This window comes from Pelophylax lessonae (assembly GCF_965119305.1).
Source record: "Pelophylax lessonae genome assembly, chromosome: 3".
Lineage (NCBI taxonomy): Eukaryota > Metazoa > Chordata > Amphibia > Anura > Ranidae > Pelophylax > Pelophylax lessonae.
In genome coordinates, this window is record NC_138770.1 from 15448282 (window position 1) to 15463869 (window position 15588).

At 46.0% G+C, this 15588-nt stretch overlaps 2 protein-coding genes across 2 annotated transcripts in view; both read right to left on the bottom strand.

Annotated features, from left to right (window-relative positions):
• LOC309550230 (uncharacterized protein) overlaps positions 1 to 15588 on the bottom strand; it is a gene marked incomplete at its 5' end in the record, with an annotated part of 1091635 nt that overhangs the window by 291126 nt on the left and 784921 nt on the right. The window lies entirely within an intron of this gene.
• LOC309548739 (uncharacterized protein) lies at positions 1886 to 15205 on the bottom strand (the record flags this gene model as incomplete). The annotated part of the gene is made up of 6 exons (XM_082248692.1): positions 1886 to 2693; positions 4524 to 4674; positions 4804 to 5010; positions 7647 to 7853; positions 7933 to 8030; positions 15124 to 15205. 6 exons carry the CDS (start codon positions 15203 to 15205, stop codon positions 2038 to 2040), a joined length of 1401 nt encoding a protein of 466 aa, XP_082104818.1. The 3' UTR covers positions 1886 to 2037.

The window sequence follows — 15588 nt, forward strand, 5'->3', positions numbered from 1 at the left end:
GGCAAGACCCCCCCTCCTAACCCATACCAGACCACACCTCCTAACCCATACCAGACCACATACCCTTAACATGGGGGGTGGGTTATTTGGGGCACCTCTCCCCTCCACCCCAAAGCACCTTGTCCCCATGTTGATGGGGACAAGGGCCTCTTCCCCCCTCAACCGTGGCCGGTGCTTGTGATGGTCTGCAGGCAGGGGTCTTGTCCTAATCTGAAAGCCCCTTTTACCAAAGGACCCCCCCAGATCCCGCCCCCTCCCCCCATGTGAATGAGTATCGGGACCATAGTACCTGTACCAACTCACCAAAAAAGTGTCAAAAAGTAATAAAAACACACACACAATTTTTGAAAAATCCTCTATTATAAAATAAAAACCAGCGTCCCCCGATGTAGATCTGTCATCAATCACAAAGCCCGCCGCACCCGGAAAAATAAATTAATAAAGATGCTCTCGCCATCATGGAGGCCTACTGCAGGTTCCCCGTTTCACATCTTTTATATAGGTAAGGGGCGGGCCACCTGTCTACATCACCTGGTGGCACCGCCCTTTCTGATGTCAGGGACCCAGCATGCACCGATCCATGAGGCCAGAAGGGGCAGTGCCTCCAGGTGATGTAGACAGATGACCCCGCCCCTTTCCTATGTATGGAGGAGGAGCCTGCAGTAGGTTTTTTTTAAATAAAGGATTTTTCAAAATTTGTGTGTGTTTTTATTACTTTTTGACAATTTTTGGTGAGTAGGTACGGGTAATATGTTCCCGATACTCATTCACATGGGGGGGGGGCGGGATCTGGGGGCCCCCTTGGTAAAAGAGGCTTTCATATTATGACAAGCCCCCTGCCTGCAGATCCCCACAAGCACAGGCCACGGTTGTGGGGAAGATGCCCTTGTCTCCATCAACATGGGGACAAGGTGCTTTGGGGTGGGGTGGGGGGGCATAGCTTACCCAAAGCACCCACCCCCCCATGTTGAGGACTTGTGGCCTGGTATGGTCGATCGTTAATTTGTCTGATCCGAATTTGAATCATTCTGAAAAGTTGGAATTTCGTTAGAAAACGAATAAACAAAACAAATTTTAACAGATTTCAACAAAATTCATTACAATGTCATTTGGAGATTTGGATACATCCGAATCTAGGAATAACCAAAAATTTGTTGGAATTTGTATTCGCACCGAAACGGATTTCACGTGTCTAACACTTAATGGCCACCCGCTAACAGCTGGGCTCCCAGCCAATGCAAATGGCCGCCGATGGCAGGGCCCACTCTCCAGGCATGGATCCTCTACATATGTGTGCCATAACACCACCCCACTGATAGCTGGGGACTCAATGACCACTCGGGACATTCTGGAAGACTTCTGGATACCAAAGGAAGCTCCTGACATCCCGCACAGCTGCCCAGCACCAGACCCGCCCACCAATACTTCCAATAGGTAGGAAAACTTCATACAAAAATGGTCCTATAAGTGAGGAGGACAAAAAAGGAACGCAGCCATTGGCTTATCCTGAACATTTATGGGGGTGGGGTCTTATGGGGGAGGAATGAGGGCGGGGCTACCCAAACGTATGCTGCCATTGACATCTGTCAGGAAAGCACATTATGGCCACCAGATGGAACTGACCTTTATAGGAAAACCCAATTCACCATGACTGGGGGAATGCGGGTCACATTTCATCAACACATTTATAACAACCAGATCTGTAAGTGTTTGTGAAATCTTCCCGCACAAAATGTACTCAGCCAATGAAAGGTAAGGACTCCATTTTTATTTTTCTCCTGCTATCAATTGCCAACACGAGACAACACTTCATCCATGTCTTTGGTGATCTCTGATCTCCTTATGAAGAGTTTCTTACATGATGAAGATCAGCCATGGAGTATATCTGAGGTGTATATCAGGGTGTGCTTCTTCCCCACATGTCCACCAACATTCATATAGAAGACATTTCCCGCACTCAAGGCACTAATACACCTCCAGGGTTGTGTGGGACCCCTGATGTACAGGAAGACAGGACTTCAGTGAGGAACATTTCCCTCACTCAGGACAGGAATACGGCTTCTCCCCCGTGTGAGATCTCTGATGTCTGTAAAGAGTAGACTTCTGTGAAAAACATTTCCCGCACTCAGGACAGGAATATGGCTTCTCACCAGTGTGCAATATCTGATGCTTGGAAAGAGTGGACTTCTCTGAAAAACATTTCCCGCACTCGGGACAGGAATATGGCTTCTCACCAGTGTGCGATCTCTGATGTGTGGAAAGATAGGACTTCTGTGAAAAACATTTCCCGCACTCAGGACAGGAATAAGACTTATCGCCAGTGTGAGATCTCTGATGTCTGTAAAGAGTGGACTTCTGTGAAAAACATTTCCAGCACTCAGGACAGGAATACGGCTTCTCACCTGTGTGCAATCTCTGATGCTTGGAAAGATCGGACTTCTCTGAAAAACATTTCCCGCACTCAGGACAGGAATACGGCTTCTCACCAGTGTGCAGTCTCTGATGCTTGGAAAGAGTGGACTTCTCTGAAAAACATTTCCCGCACTCAGGACAGGAATACGGCTTCTCACCAGTGTGCGATCTCTGATGTGTGGAAAGATAGAACTTCTGTGAAAAACATTTCCCACACTCAGGACAAGAATACGGCTTCTTATCTGTGTGCAATCTCTGATGTCTGGAAAGATTGGACTTCACTGAAAAACATTTCCCGCACTCAGGACAGGAATACAGCTTCTCACTGGTGTGAGACCTTTTATGCACATTAAGCTTGTATTTAGAACGGAAACACTTCCCGCACTCAGTACAGGAGAATCTCTTATCTGTTGTAAGGACGGCACCATCCTTCACAGTCTGAGGTTCCTCAGGATAAGAGGAATACGATGGTCCGGTACTGTCCCTCACAGTCTGAGGTTCCTCAGGATAAGAGGAATACGATGGTCTGGCACCGTCCCTCACAGTCTGAGGTTCCTCAGGATAAGAGGAATACGATGGTCCGCCACCGTCCCTCACAGTCTGAGGTTCCTCAGGATAAGAGGAATATGATGGTCCGGCACCGTCCCTCACAGTCTGAGGTTCCTCAGGATAAGAGGAATACGATGGTCCATCTACACTGTGTGGTGCCGGATGGACATTTGAGGTAGCCGGGTTTTCTCCTGGACTATACTGTGTGATGTCCTCATCTTCTACTTTACAGTCTGGAGACAAAGTGAGACAATCCTCTGAGGTTTTCCTCATCTCCCGTCCATCTAATAAAATAGAAATACAAAGATTATTACTAGACATCAGCAGATTGGTTCCCCTAAACCAGGACTCCGCCCACATCAGGCAGCTTTCTCTCTCAATTGCCCCCTCAAGCTAACTAGTAAATGGGTCCTCTGATCTCCTACCAGTTCATTTCTTTATTCATGGAGCTTAGTCAAAGAGGAAGACAAGGAGAACTGTCTTTTATAGGAGTGACAGTGATGAGGGGATTATGTCCCCTCCCCCTCTATCACTCATTGCCATCTTCCCAACACAAGAAGTCCCGCACTTCCTTATTTAGTCCATGATTTAGTCATGAGCGGGGCTGAGCCCCACCAGAGGTCAGAGAGTGAGGATGGGGGAGAACAACCAAGATGAAGACTGGACTGATCCTGAAGACCACCATCATTGGGTTACTGACTCCTCCCTCATTATCACTTTCTGTTTAAGGTTCCAAAGTTGGAGGATGTTATCACATTATTATCAATATGTAAAAGTCTGTGCTCCAATCAAATCATCAGATATAAAATGTCCAGCTGGTAGGAAATGGGAGTAACAAAAGAGAATCCATATTATGTGTATATATAGCAGTGGGTAGAGGGGAGAGACCAGAAGTCAGGAGTATGTAATGTACAACATATAGTATATAGTGCAGGGGTCAGGAGTATGTAATGTACAACATAGAGTATATAGTGCAGGGGTCAGGAGTATGTAATGTACAGCATAGAGTATATAGTGCAGGGGCCAGGAGTATGTAATGTACAGCATAGAGTATATAGTGCAGGGGTCAGGACTCATAATATTTGTGTTCAGTAATCAGTTGCAGAGGTCCCACCCCGCTGCCTCCCATCTGCTGAGACTGCACTCAGTGACCTGGGTGTGAGACTATACAGACATATCCCTCCACCCAGCACAGCCAGCAAATAACAGAGCAAGTAACCCTGGGAGAATTCTTCTGTCAGAGATCTTGATAGTGCCCCGGGCATGGGGCATAGGACTCAAGGTACATAGGTGCCTAGGTCAAGCAACGTCTATGGTAATTATCAACATTTTACTGCCAGCTGAACCCCAGAATCTCCATAAATCCAGTCTAGAGACATAAATTGCGTCTGCAGCACAGAGAAGGAAGATTATCTGAGAGAAATACAGGAATACAGGATGGGGAACACAGCTCAGGAAAGTGACCAGGGGATTACAGGCTGATATCACCCAGTCCCTGCCCTACTCTGGACCAATCAGTGAGCAGTATGGGTGGAGGAATGTATTTAATGTTAATGACCCACCTGTGCTGATCTCTGTAGGAGTGTCCTCCTCTATAAATGTCCCCGTTATTCCATCCTCCTCCATAGACTGCTGATCATCCCTCACATCCCTCACATACCTCTCTTCTTCTTCTGCTTTCACCTCAAATTCTATATCGATTGGATCTCCACTCTAAACCAAGAAAATGAGAGAGAATATCATCTGTAAAATATAAGCTTTATTATTGTGATATTATATATTAAAAAAAAAACAACATATCCTCTCCAGAAGTCTATGTTCTAGATGCTCCAATCAACCAACCTTGTAACAGTGAGGGATGGTGTGACCTTCCTGTGTGGAATCCCGGGAATACAGAGGACGGGGACATCTCTCTGGTGGGTTCCTGGTATTAGGTGGCTCCATCATATCCTTGTGTCCTTCTGAAATCTCCTCCATCACTCCATACTCCTCATCCTCCTCTTTATACTCTTCTTTAACATCAATATTATCATCCCCGAGGTTTCCACTCTGAATATATAATAAAACATTCATTGTAACAAACATGCTGTGTATAAATCAGAACTACCAATAATTGTCACTCATCTACCTGATGATGGTGAGGGATGGTGTGACCTTTCTGTGTGGAATCCCGGGAATACAGAGGACGGGGACATCTCTCTGGTGGCTTTCTGTAGCTGGATGACTCCTCCATGGTGTCCTGGTACAGATCTTTGTGTTCTTTTAGAAACTCTGACTCCTCCATCACCCCATCCTCATCATCCTCCTCTTTTATCTCTTCTTTAACCTCAACTTTAGAATCTCTCCAGTTTCCACTCTGAATATATAATAAAAATGACATCAATGGTAACAATGCAGATAATTAGGGATGTAAACGCTGAGAAAGATATCCCAAAGAAAGCCCACAGCTGGAACCTGAGGTGCACAGGTAAGTGCTGGGGTGAGAAACAAGAAAAGAAAGAGAAAAAGAAAAAAAGTAAAGAATGAAAAAAAGAAAAAAAGAGGGAGGAAGGGGGGGGGAAAGAGAGAGGGGGAGGGGATGGGGGGTAGTGGGGAAGACGGGAACAAAGAGGAGGGGGGGGAGAAAAAGGTGATGGGGACAGAGAAGGGGAAAAGACAAAAAAAGGGGGTAGAGAGAAAAAGAGGGGAGAAAAGAAAAAAAGGGGAGAGACGGGGAAATAGGAGAAGGGGGAAGGAAAGACAAGCAAGAAAGGAAGAAAAAGAAAATAGGAGAAAGGGGGGAAGGGAGGAGAGGGAAGGGGAAATGGGAGAGATGATGAGAAGGGAAGAACGAAAGGGAACCAGAGAGAATGACCCAAAGGTCAGAAAGGCAATGGGAGGGCTAATGGGACTTTAAAGGTACCGGGTAATTCAAAATGATAAGAATATTCTTAAAAACATGAAATATTTATTAACATGACATTTTTAAAAACAAGGACAAACAATGCAACATTGGTTCATAGGAAACTGACATATACAATGTGAATAGGTAAGGCCACAGAGCAAGAAAAATGATGAAGATATATGGGTTCAATGATGGACATCAAACCGATCCCGACATGTTTCGCGGGCAAAGCTGCACCGCTTCTTCAGGGGAATAAGAACATATAAGCTGTGCAATGCCTTGAAATATCCTGTACAATACAGCAACAACAAAAATTTGTTATTGATTCACATACATATGTATAAAACATCAGATTTAGAATGCATGCAATTGTGGAACATCAGAGTGCATCAAGGACCGCCACCGCAAAGAAACCCACCGCCAAACAGATCGGATGAGAGTGCCCCCCAGAAAGGAAAAGTCTCCCCAGCGGATGTGGAGGGGCATATATGGCAGGGAGTATATATGTAAAGCCCAGAGACCCTCCACCACCGAAAAGGGGAGGGAAAAAAGGGGGTATTATGCCTATATAAAGGGCTGATATATATACCTTATTGAATGTCTGCAAAAAACACACTCATATGACCAGAGTAAAAAGAAATAGGAACAGGAGGGCACCTGTAGAGCGGCCGTGTTTAAACCCCAACGTGGGGTGTTGTTCTGTTGGGACGAAAGTAAAGGATATAAACTTACAATCAGAGGTCTATGAGGTATCTCTCCAGGGGAAAAGATTGGACAGGGAAGGTTTACCTGCGGGATGGTGGATATTAAGCAAACTTTTTCTGGGAAATCTGTATAAAAAACACAGTGGGACCCGAGAGTAAGGTCTTGAACTTATGCCACTGAACCCGAGGGAATGGCACCATCCATTACATGCTTCTATAAGGTATGACCAAGGAAGTCATAATAATTAGATAATTAGGGATGTAACGATATCGAAGATATCGCGATATCGTATCGTCGTGGTCGTCTTGATATCGTCGTGGTCGTGTCTCGATATCGTCGTGGTTGGGTTACAATATTAAAAGGACAGGTGTCCGTCAAAAAGCAAGAGGAATAAACACAGTCCCGCGGAACAAATCATTGTTAACTACATAGACCAGAGTTTAAGGATTTTTTTTACTGTTTTTTTTTTTTCTTGCAATGTAGATATTTTGATCTTTCTGATGGAAAACGTGAACATAAGCTAAATGATAGGTCAGTGTTTTTTTTAAAGGCTTTTTGACTGACTATTTTATTTAAGTTTAAGTTATGTTCCTAAATACCAGTTTTAAAAGGCTGCCTTTATTTGCCTTGCACATTTAAACCTGACTTAACTTGATCTTTGTTTGCACTTAAAGGGAATTGCCTATTGTTTGTTTCCAATTGTTCTAGCTGCTTCTTAACTTGAACATTGCACAGAAGAATCAGTTATGCAACCAAATATTACTATACAGAATATTGATGTTCCTGACTACAACTTGCACTTTAAAAGCACTATGTGATCAGTGTTTTATGTTGTCATGGATCCATAAATACAACAATAAATTGCCTGTTGACTGGCAAAAGCAGAATAAATGTCGGTATTTTTTCGCTATTATCATCACAAACACTATCATGAGCTATTTAACAATACCGTGAGCTTTTCCACAATATCGCAATAAATATCGTACCGTGAGGTCAATATCGAAATTGTATCGTACCGTGAGATTTTGATATTGTTACATCCCTACAGATAATGTACAGATCCTAATGATACTATCAGTGATTGTTCCTCATCTACCTGATGATGGTGAGGGATGGTGTGACCTTCCTGTGTGGAATCCCGGGAATACAGAGGACGGGGACATCTCTCTGGTGGGTTCCTGGTATTAGGTGGCTCCATCATATCCTTGTGTCCTTCTGAAAACTCCTCCATCACTCCATACTCCTCATCCTCCTCTTTATACTCTTCTTTAACATCAATATTATCATCCCCGAGGTTTCCACTCTGAATATATAATAAAACATTCATTGTAACAAACATGCTGTGTATAAATCATAACTATCAGTGATTGTTCCTCATCTACCTGATGATGGTGAGGGATGGTGTGACCTTCCTGTGTGGAATCCCGGGAATACAGAGGACGGGGACATCTCTCTGGTGGGTTCCCATTACTGGATCCATCTGTAGGAAACACACACACTGACTGAATACATTGTTTCTATGTATTTATCAGATGATGGGGGATCTAGGTGGAGCCTCCGTACTGCTCTCTCCTTTACAATAAAGTCTCCTCTTACCCGGTGATGTGAGGGGCGGCTGATTCCCCATCATGATGTCCTTCCCAGCACCGCTCACCTCTCCTGTCAGCAACTCAATGATCTCTCTGGTGACTTCTCAAATCTTCTTTCTATTTCTCTATTCTATCAGGGAGGGAGGTGGAGGCAATGTGATGGTCATATGATCTCCAGGCTTCACAGGAGGAAAACTCTAGATTTGAACACAAATAGTAAAATCAAATGACATTCCCAGAATCCTCCTGACCTCACTGGTCAGGTCTCTTTTTATTTAAACCCCACTTCATGCTGAGGTTTCTGATATTACATACAATGCAGGTCCAACAGCCCTACTTTGACAGTAAGGAGGCCTGGGGTTCAGCCCACATCCTAAGAGCACCAGAAATAAAGAGTCGGATAGAGGGATAGTGGTAGGAGGAGCTGTGAGGTCAGTGTGATGTCATAGAATTCTTTGACTCTGATTGGAGGGACATTGGGAGGAGGAGCTGTGTGGTCAGTGTCATGTCATGGCAGTGGGGGAATTACCAGGGTTGCAGCAGTTGCACTTGCGAAGGGGTCCTGAAGTTCTGCCACTGTAGGGGGGCCCTCTGCTGCTCGGGAGACAGTACACTGGTCATTAACGTGCATTCTCACAGGCACACACAGTCCCCGACCCACCCATCCTCTCTGCCCGTCCATTGAGTTCAGTAGGGTAGGGAGATACAGTGTTGGGAGACTAAAAGAGAAAATCAGCTGACCTGGGATGTGCCAGTAAAGTGAAGGGGGAGGAGCTCTCCACCGTGTGAGGAGACCCCATGATGGGATAGGAGTTACTGGAGACACAGGAAGAAAGCCAAAGATACACTGAGACATAGCAAGGAGGAGGGACCGAGTGATCTGCAAGGGAGTGACACTGATTCCATCCCTCAATATCAGCACTGCCACTGATTCCTCCCCAACACCACTGCTGCCACTGATCCCCCACACCAGCATCACTGCTGCCCCTGTTCCCCCCCACATACACAAACCAGCACCACTGCTGCCACTTAACACCCACCCCCACACCACCACCACTGATTCCCTCTACCACCACCACTACCACTGACCCCCCCCCCCAATACCACCACCACTGCTGCCACTAAAGCCCCCCCCACACACACACACACACACACGCACATCAGCACCACTGCTGCCACTGATCCCCCCTCCACACCAACACCACTGCTGCCACTGAGTCCATCCCCTCCACCACTACTTCCACTCTTCCCATTCCACCCCCCCCTCCAACCTCCACCCTTGCCACTGATCCCATGCTCCCCTCACCACTGCCACTCATCCCACCCCCCCACCACCACCACCACTGCCACCGCTACCACTTATCCCATCCCCTCACCATCACCACTTTTTCCATCCCATCCCCCCACCAACCCTGCCACTCATCCCATACCCTCACTATTGCTCCCGCTCATCCAATTATATCCCACTACCGCTTCCAATCATCCCATCCCACCACCACTTATCCCATTCCATCCCCCCCTCCACCACAGTTGCCAATCATCCCATCCCCCCACCACCACCGCTGCCACTGATCCCATCCCCACCCAACCACCACTGCTGCCAATGATCCCATCCCCCACCACTGCCACTCATCCCAGGGGCGTAACTAAAGGGGGTCACAATTGCAAGGGCCCATGTGTTTCCCCTGTACACCTGGATAAGGGGGGGGGGCATATAGAGGAACAAATCTCCTCCATTTTTCAACTGCAGCTGCTACAAGCCAAGTTTTCCTCCTTTCCCTTCCATAGGCATTCAGTGGCTACAGGAGGAAAATGGAGGGGATTTGTTCCTCTATGTGTCACCCCCGCTGCCCCTCCTATCCAGGTCCTGCTGCCCTCCAACCCCGGGATAAGTGGGAAGGGGACCTGAAGGTTCTAGTTACACCTCAGTGTCATAGGATTCTCTGACCCTGATAGGAGGGACATTGGGAGGAGGAACTGTGTGGTCAGTGTCATGTCATAGGATTCTCTGATCCTGATTGGAGGGACATTGGGAGGAGGAGCTGTGTGGTCAGTGTGGTATCAAAGGATTCTCTGACTCTGATTGGAGGGATATTAAAAGGAGTAGCTTTGTGGTCGGTGTCATGTCATAGGATTCGCTGACTCTGATTGGAGGGACATTGAGAGGAAGAGCTGTGCGAGGTCTCTGCACACAAAGAATTAATGTGTCCCACCTCTCCTAAAATTAAAGATGAACGCTGTCTTTGCCAGGACACATCATATTCCTGTGATCTCCGTGTACTCCGGAGACTTTACCGATCACATTTTAGGATGAATATCTGAGACTGGGATCATAATAAAAAAAAAACAAAAAAAAAAAACTGATATTTACTACAAATGACATTTTTTCCTCTTTCTTCTTATTTGAATTCTATTGGAATATGTATGTCTATATTTTTTACGCTCCAAATACACCCCCCCCCCCACACACACACACACACTAATAAAAGTAGTATAATCAGTTTGTGAGGAGTGAATTGTTGTCAGGGCTGGGCTTCTGCTATTAATAGAAGCTCTCTACTCAGTGCACAGAGGCTGCTCAGCTGTTGGATAATTAGCAGCCATTCATTGTTTCCACAGTGACTCACCTGGTTACCATTACCTGCCTCATTAGTCCAGCCTACAGCCAGCCCCTTTTTGCTTTTTAGACTGCCTTGCTCATTTCCTCCGTGCCTTTGCCTGGTCAACATCTCCAGCGTGTCTGCTGTGTTCCTGTTATGACTTGCCCTGGCTGACGTCTCTTCTGATTTCTGGCTTTTGACACGCTGATTTCTGATCCTGGCTTTTCTGATTACCCGTTCTGGCTTCCAAACCCTGGCTTCTGTTCTTGACTACGTTCCTGTTCTGTTATTTTTGCTAATACATTAATGGTGTGATTTTAACTGCATTTTCTGTCTCTGCCTGGTTTATGGTTCCTGACAGTTGTGCTCTTGCTCCTCATTCCAGCATCCTGATTTTGGCTGTGATGCTTTCTTTCTTTCTTTCTTTCTTTCTTTCTTTCTTTCTTTCTTTCTTTCTTTCTTTCTTTCTTTCTTTCTTTCTTTCTTTCTATCTATCTATCTATCTATCTATCTATCTGCAAAGTGACTGATGTGGTCAGTCTCTGGGTGGAGACCAAACCTGATTGAAGCCAGCCAAGCCTGCAGTTTCATGCTCGTGATATTGCGTTTGTAACACGTGCTCCAAGCTCTCTGTTTGTCTGCCCTGCTCTGCTGTTTGGATTCCCTTGTTGAAGACCTTAATTCGGATATCGACTCCCTGAACTCTGCCTGCCTTTTGACTACGGATTTGACCCCGACTATTCTGAACCTTGCCTGCCTTGTAACTGGACTGTCGTTGAACCGCTCTGCCTGTCTGCCAAATGCAAGTACCTGGTTGCTGTGCTCAGTTCGTTCCTGCCCTGGTGTGGTGGCCAGGCACCATAGCATTGTGTTTAAGTCCTGGGGGCAACTGAGTACTGATAGGCCTGCTTGCCTTATGGGAAAGGAGGCTGCTATAGGCGAAGAACACAGAAGCCAGCTATAGTGTCTGAACACCTGCGTTAGGGGTAAGCGTGACATTGTTAGTATAGATGTAGTAATTCTATAATAGACTGATGAGGTGAGAAGGTCATTGGTGGAAAAGGTGACACATCACCAATATTAAGGAAATGTTTTAGCCCTGTAAGTGGGGGAATGCTATGATCTTGAAGGGGTTCATCTACGTTTCCCCACTATATATGGCTGGGGAGCACACGGCTTTCTATAAGTGGGTTCTTTATTTAAGTGGGCGCAACTTCGGCTCTGCATTTCAGCGAGAATACACAGCAAACTACTTTGAAAAACACCAAACTGACTGCAGGTGACCTTGTTTCCCCATTCCGCTCTCCTTCCTCTCTGTAACATGCGCTTTCTACCAATCCTTCTGATAGTTGTGTCCTCACTTCTTAATCTCTCTTTCCCTCGCCTCTCTTCGCCACCCCACAGCCTGTATATATCACCCTCACTTCTGTCCTCTCCCTATTTCTGCACTCACCAACTCCTGCTAATTATAAACCCACATGCTAATAAAACCTCCAGAACCCTGAGGCATGTCCCTTCATATAAATTGCAATCCCATACTACCTCCCTCACCCTTCTGCTTCTCCCAACCTCTAGAGATTAAACCCCAAACCCTGGGCCTCCATCGGTTAACTGTACCCAAATCCCTCATCACCCCATGCCCTCTGGCAAGAGCAGCAATCGACACAATTTAGTTTCTAACCCTCTTCTTCCCTTTGGAATGCCTGCTCTATCTGTAACAAACTAGATTCTGTCCATGACCTCTTTATCACTAACTACTTGCTGTTACTAAAACCTGGCTTCATGAATCCAACACTGCTGATCCTGCTTCCCTCTCCCATGATGGCCTTCTCTGGACTCACTTCCCCAGACCCTGTGGATGGAAGGGAGGTGGAGTGGGAATGCTTCTAGCCGCACATAGCATCTTTCAGGTACTTCACCCACCTGCCTCTCTGTCACTCTCCTCATTTGAGGCACATTGTATTTAACTACTTTCTTTAGTTTCTTTTAGAAGTGCTGTGATCTATCCGCCACCTGGACCCGTATCAACCTTTCTTCACTGGCTACCCTACTTTCTCTCTTCTGAAATTCCCCAAATCATTCTTGGTGACTTCAACATCACTGTTAAAACTACACTCCTCTGTAATGCTATCCCGACCTTAGCTAAGCCCCCAGTCCTCGACATCATACTCGGGGATAACCCGACTAAGTTGATCTCTGCACTCTACCTGAAGGTCAGGTGTAAAGCTACGGATGCTGTGTCTGACAGGGCCAAAGCCCGATGGGTGGAGGACCTGGGCCCCCTGGATGAAACAGACTGGGACTCTATCCTTGACTTCCCGCGCCTCTCGCCCGCTAGGCTTCCTGATAGATTGACCCAACTCTATATACTGCACAAGGCACATTTAACACCGGCTCACATTGCACGCTATCGCCCCGACTTTAGTCTGCAATGCCCTAGATGCCATGCACACACAGGCGCCTTCTATCACCTTATCTGGTCCTGCCCATTGGTTCAACCCTTCTGGCTCCAGATTATCAAATTCCTGCATGATCACATGGGCTCCCCACTACAGCTGGACCCAAGGGTATGTCTCCTGGGACTGTTCCCTGACTCTGATATAGATAAATTCCTCTCTACCTTCCTACAAGAAACTTTATTCTGCACTCGCAAGTTGATCGCCAGGATGTGGACGAGGCCCCAACCTCCCTCCTTTCAGGCATGGAGAGCAGACATGAATTCTACCCTGCTGTATAAAAAGTTGATTTATCGCCACAGGGGTTGCCCTGCCAAATACGAGAAAGTGTGGGGCAGATGACTGGAAACAGCTTCCACGTGTTCTGACTAGACCTCCCTCCTCCTTGCATTGCTGTGAGTGTCTATCCCAGTGCTGATTTTTACTCTTATTATTTGTTGTCCCCTCTGTGGCGGCCGCACCGCAATGCTCTTGAGCCTTGCTATGTTGCCTGATAAACCTTCTTAAGCGTCGAGTGGTTTGTGATCATCCCCGTTTGCACACGGATAATTTTCTTTTGTACTGTTTGTATTATGGCCTTTAAGTGTTATTCTTCTTTGTGATTTGTAATGCACTGTTGCAATTTTCAATAAACTTTGTTTTAAAAGGAAAACTAACACTCCTGCTACTTCTAAACTTCTCAATCTAACCTCCTCTTTTGACCTGAAGCAATCGATTCATGCTTCTACTCACTCTGATGGCAATACCCTTGACTATGTATTCTCCTAACTATGCACTCTGTGCAACCTCTCCAACAATATTTTTTCTCTCTCTGATCACCACAATATAGTTTCATAATATCCGAGACTCTCCTCTCCCTCCAACCACCTAACAGTTACCCATAGAAACCTTTGCCACCTAACCCTTCTCTTCCCTTCTACTGACCACCTCTATGACAAAATCTCACCCATGTCCTGCCACAATCTAACCACTTCTGTCTACAATAGATCTCTGTCCTACACCCTGGATGAGCTCGCCCCCCTCATTACACACAGATTAGGCCCCGAACACTACAACCTTGGCAAACAGACGACACCATAAGTCTCAAAAAACATCTCTTGAGCTAATTAATTTAAGAAAAAAAACATCTCGAGCGCCTCAGGTGTAAGAATAAAGCCTCGTACACACGCAACGATTATCGGCCGACCGACCGTTCGACTTTTGTCTAGAGTGGTGTTTTGTTGGAAAGTGCCGAGACTGCACACAAATTTTCTCGCCCAACAAAAATCTACTTCAGAAGTGATGTCATGTGCTGGTTTACTTTCCTTGTGTTTTTTCTTCTCTGAGCATGCCCAGTCTTGCTCATCAGATTTTTGTCTGGCGAAATCTGTACTGACTGACGGAAAATCGGCCATTGTGTTGACGGCCAACAAAAATGTTATAGTCTGCACACCAGATTTTTTTCGGCCGAAAAGTCGGAGTCGGTTGTCGGAAGCATCATACTAACAAGCCGAAAATTGGCAGATCGGACGTTGGCCGAAAATTCCCTGCCAATTTTCGACGCGTGTGTACGGGGCTTAAGTCTTCTAAAGACTTCAACCAATATAAATCTGCCCTTCAAAAATACAATTCCTGTCTCCTCACTGCCAAGCAGACCTATTTCATCACTCTCATTAACAACTTATCCCATGCCCATCAACCCTTCTCTACCCTTAACGCTACTTTGTCCTTGATTGCCTTTAACCACTAACTGATCCACTGCCCAGGAGATTGTAAATCACTACAAAAATAAGATTGATACAATTTGTGATGAGATCTCTGCTGTACAGATATCACTCCATATTCACAGGCACAATCAACTCTTCCCCTTTTTCAACCTTGCTACTATAGACGAGGTTGCTAATCTTTTTTCAACACCCACCCAACCACCTGCCCCCTGGACCCTGTACCGTTGAAAATACTGCGGTCATCCTCTGACTTTATCCTACACTCTGTAAACCACATCTTCAATATCTCCCACTCTTCAGGCATCACTCCCATACTTAAAAAGACCTTCATTGGACCCCACCAATCTGAACAACCTACACCCCATCTCCTTGCTCCCCTTTTCCTCCAAACTTCCTGAATGTCTAGTCTACAACCAACTGAGCGCCCATTTCACTGACAATAATCTTCTTGATCCCTTGTAATCAGGATTTCATCCTCAACACTCCACAGAAAATGCTCTCCTTAAACTCTCAAATCATCTGCTAATGGCCGAACCCAATGGACGCTATTCTGTACTCCAACTTCTGGACCTCTCTGCTGCCTTTGACACAGTAGACCACCCCCTCTCCTGCTTAAAAAACTCTAATCCTTTCGTCCCTGTGACTGTACTCTTCACTAGTTCTCATCCTACCTATCCCACCACACCT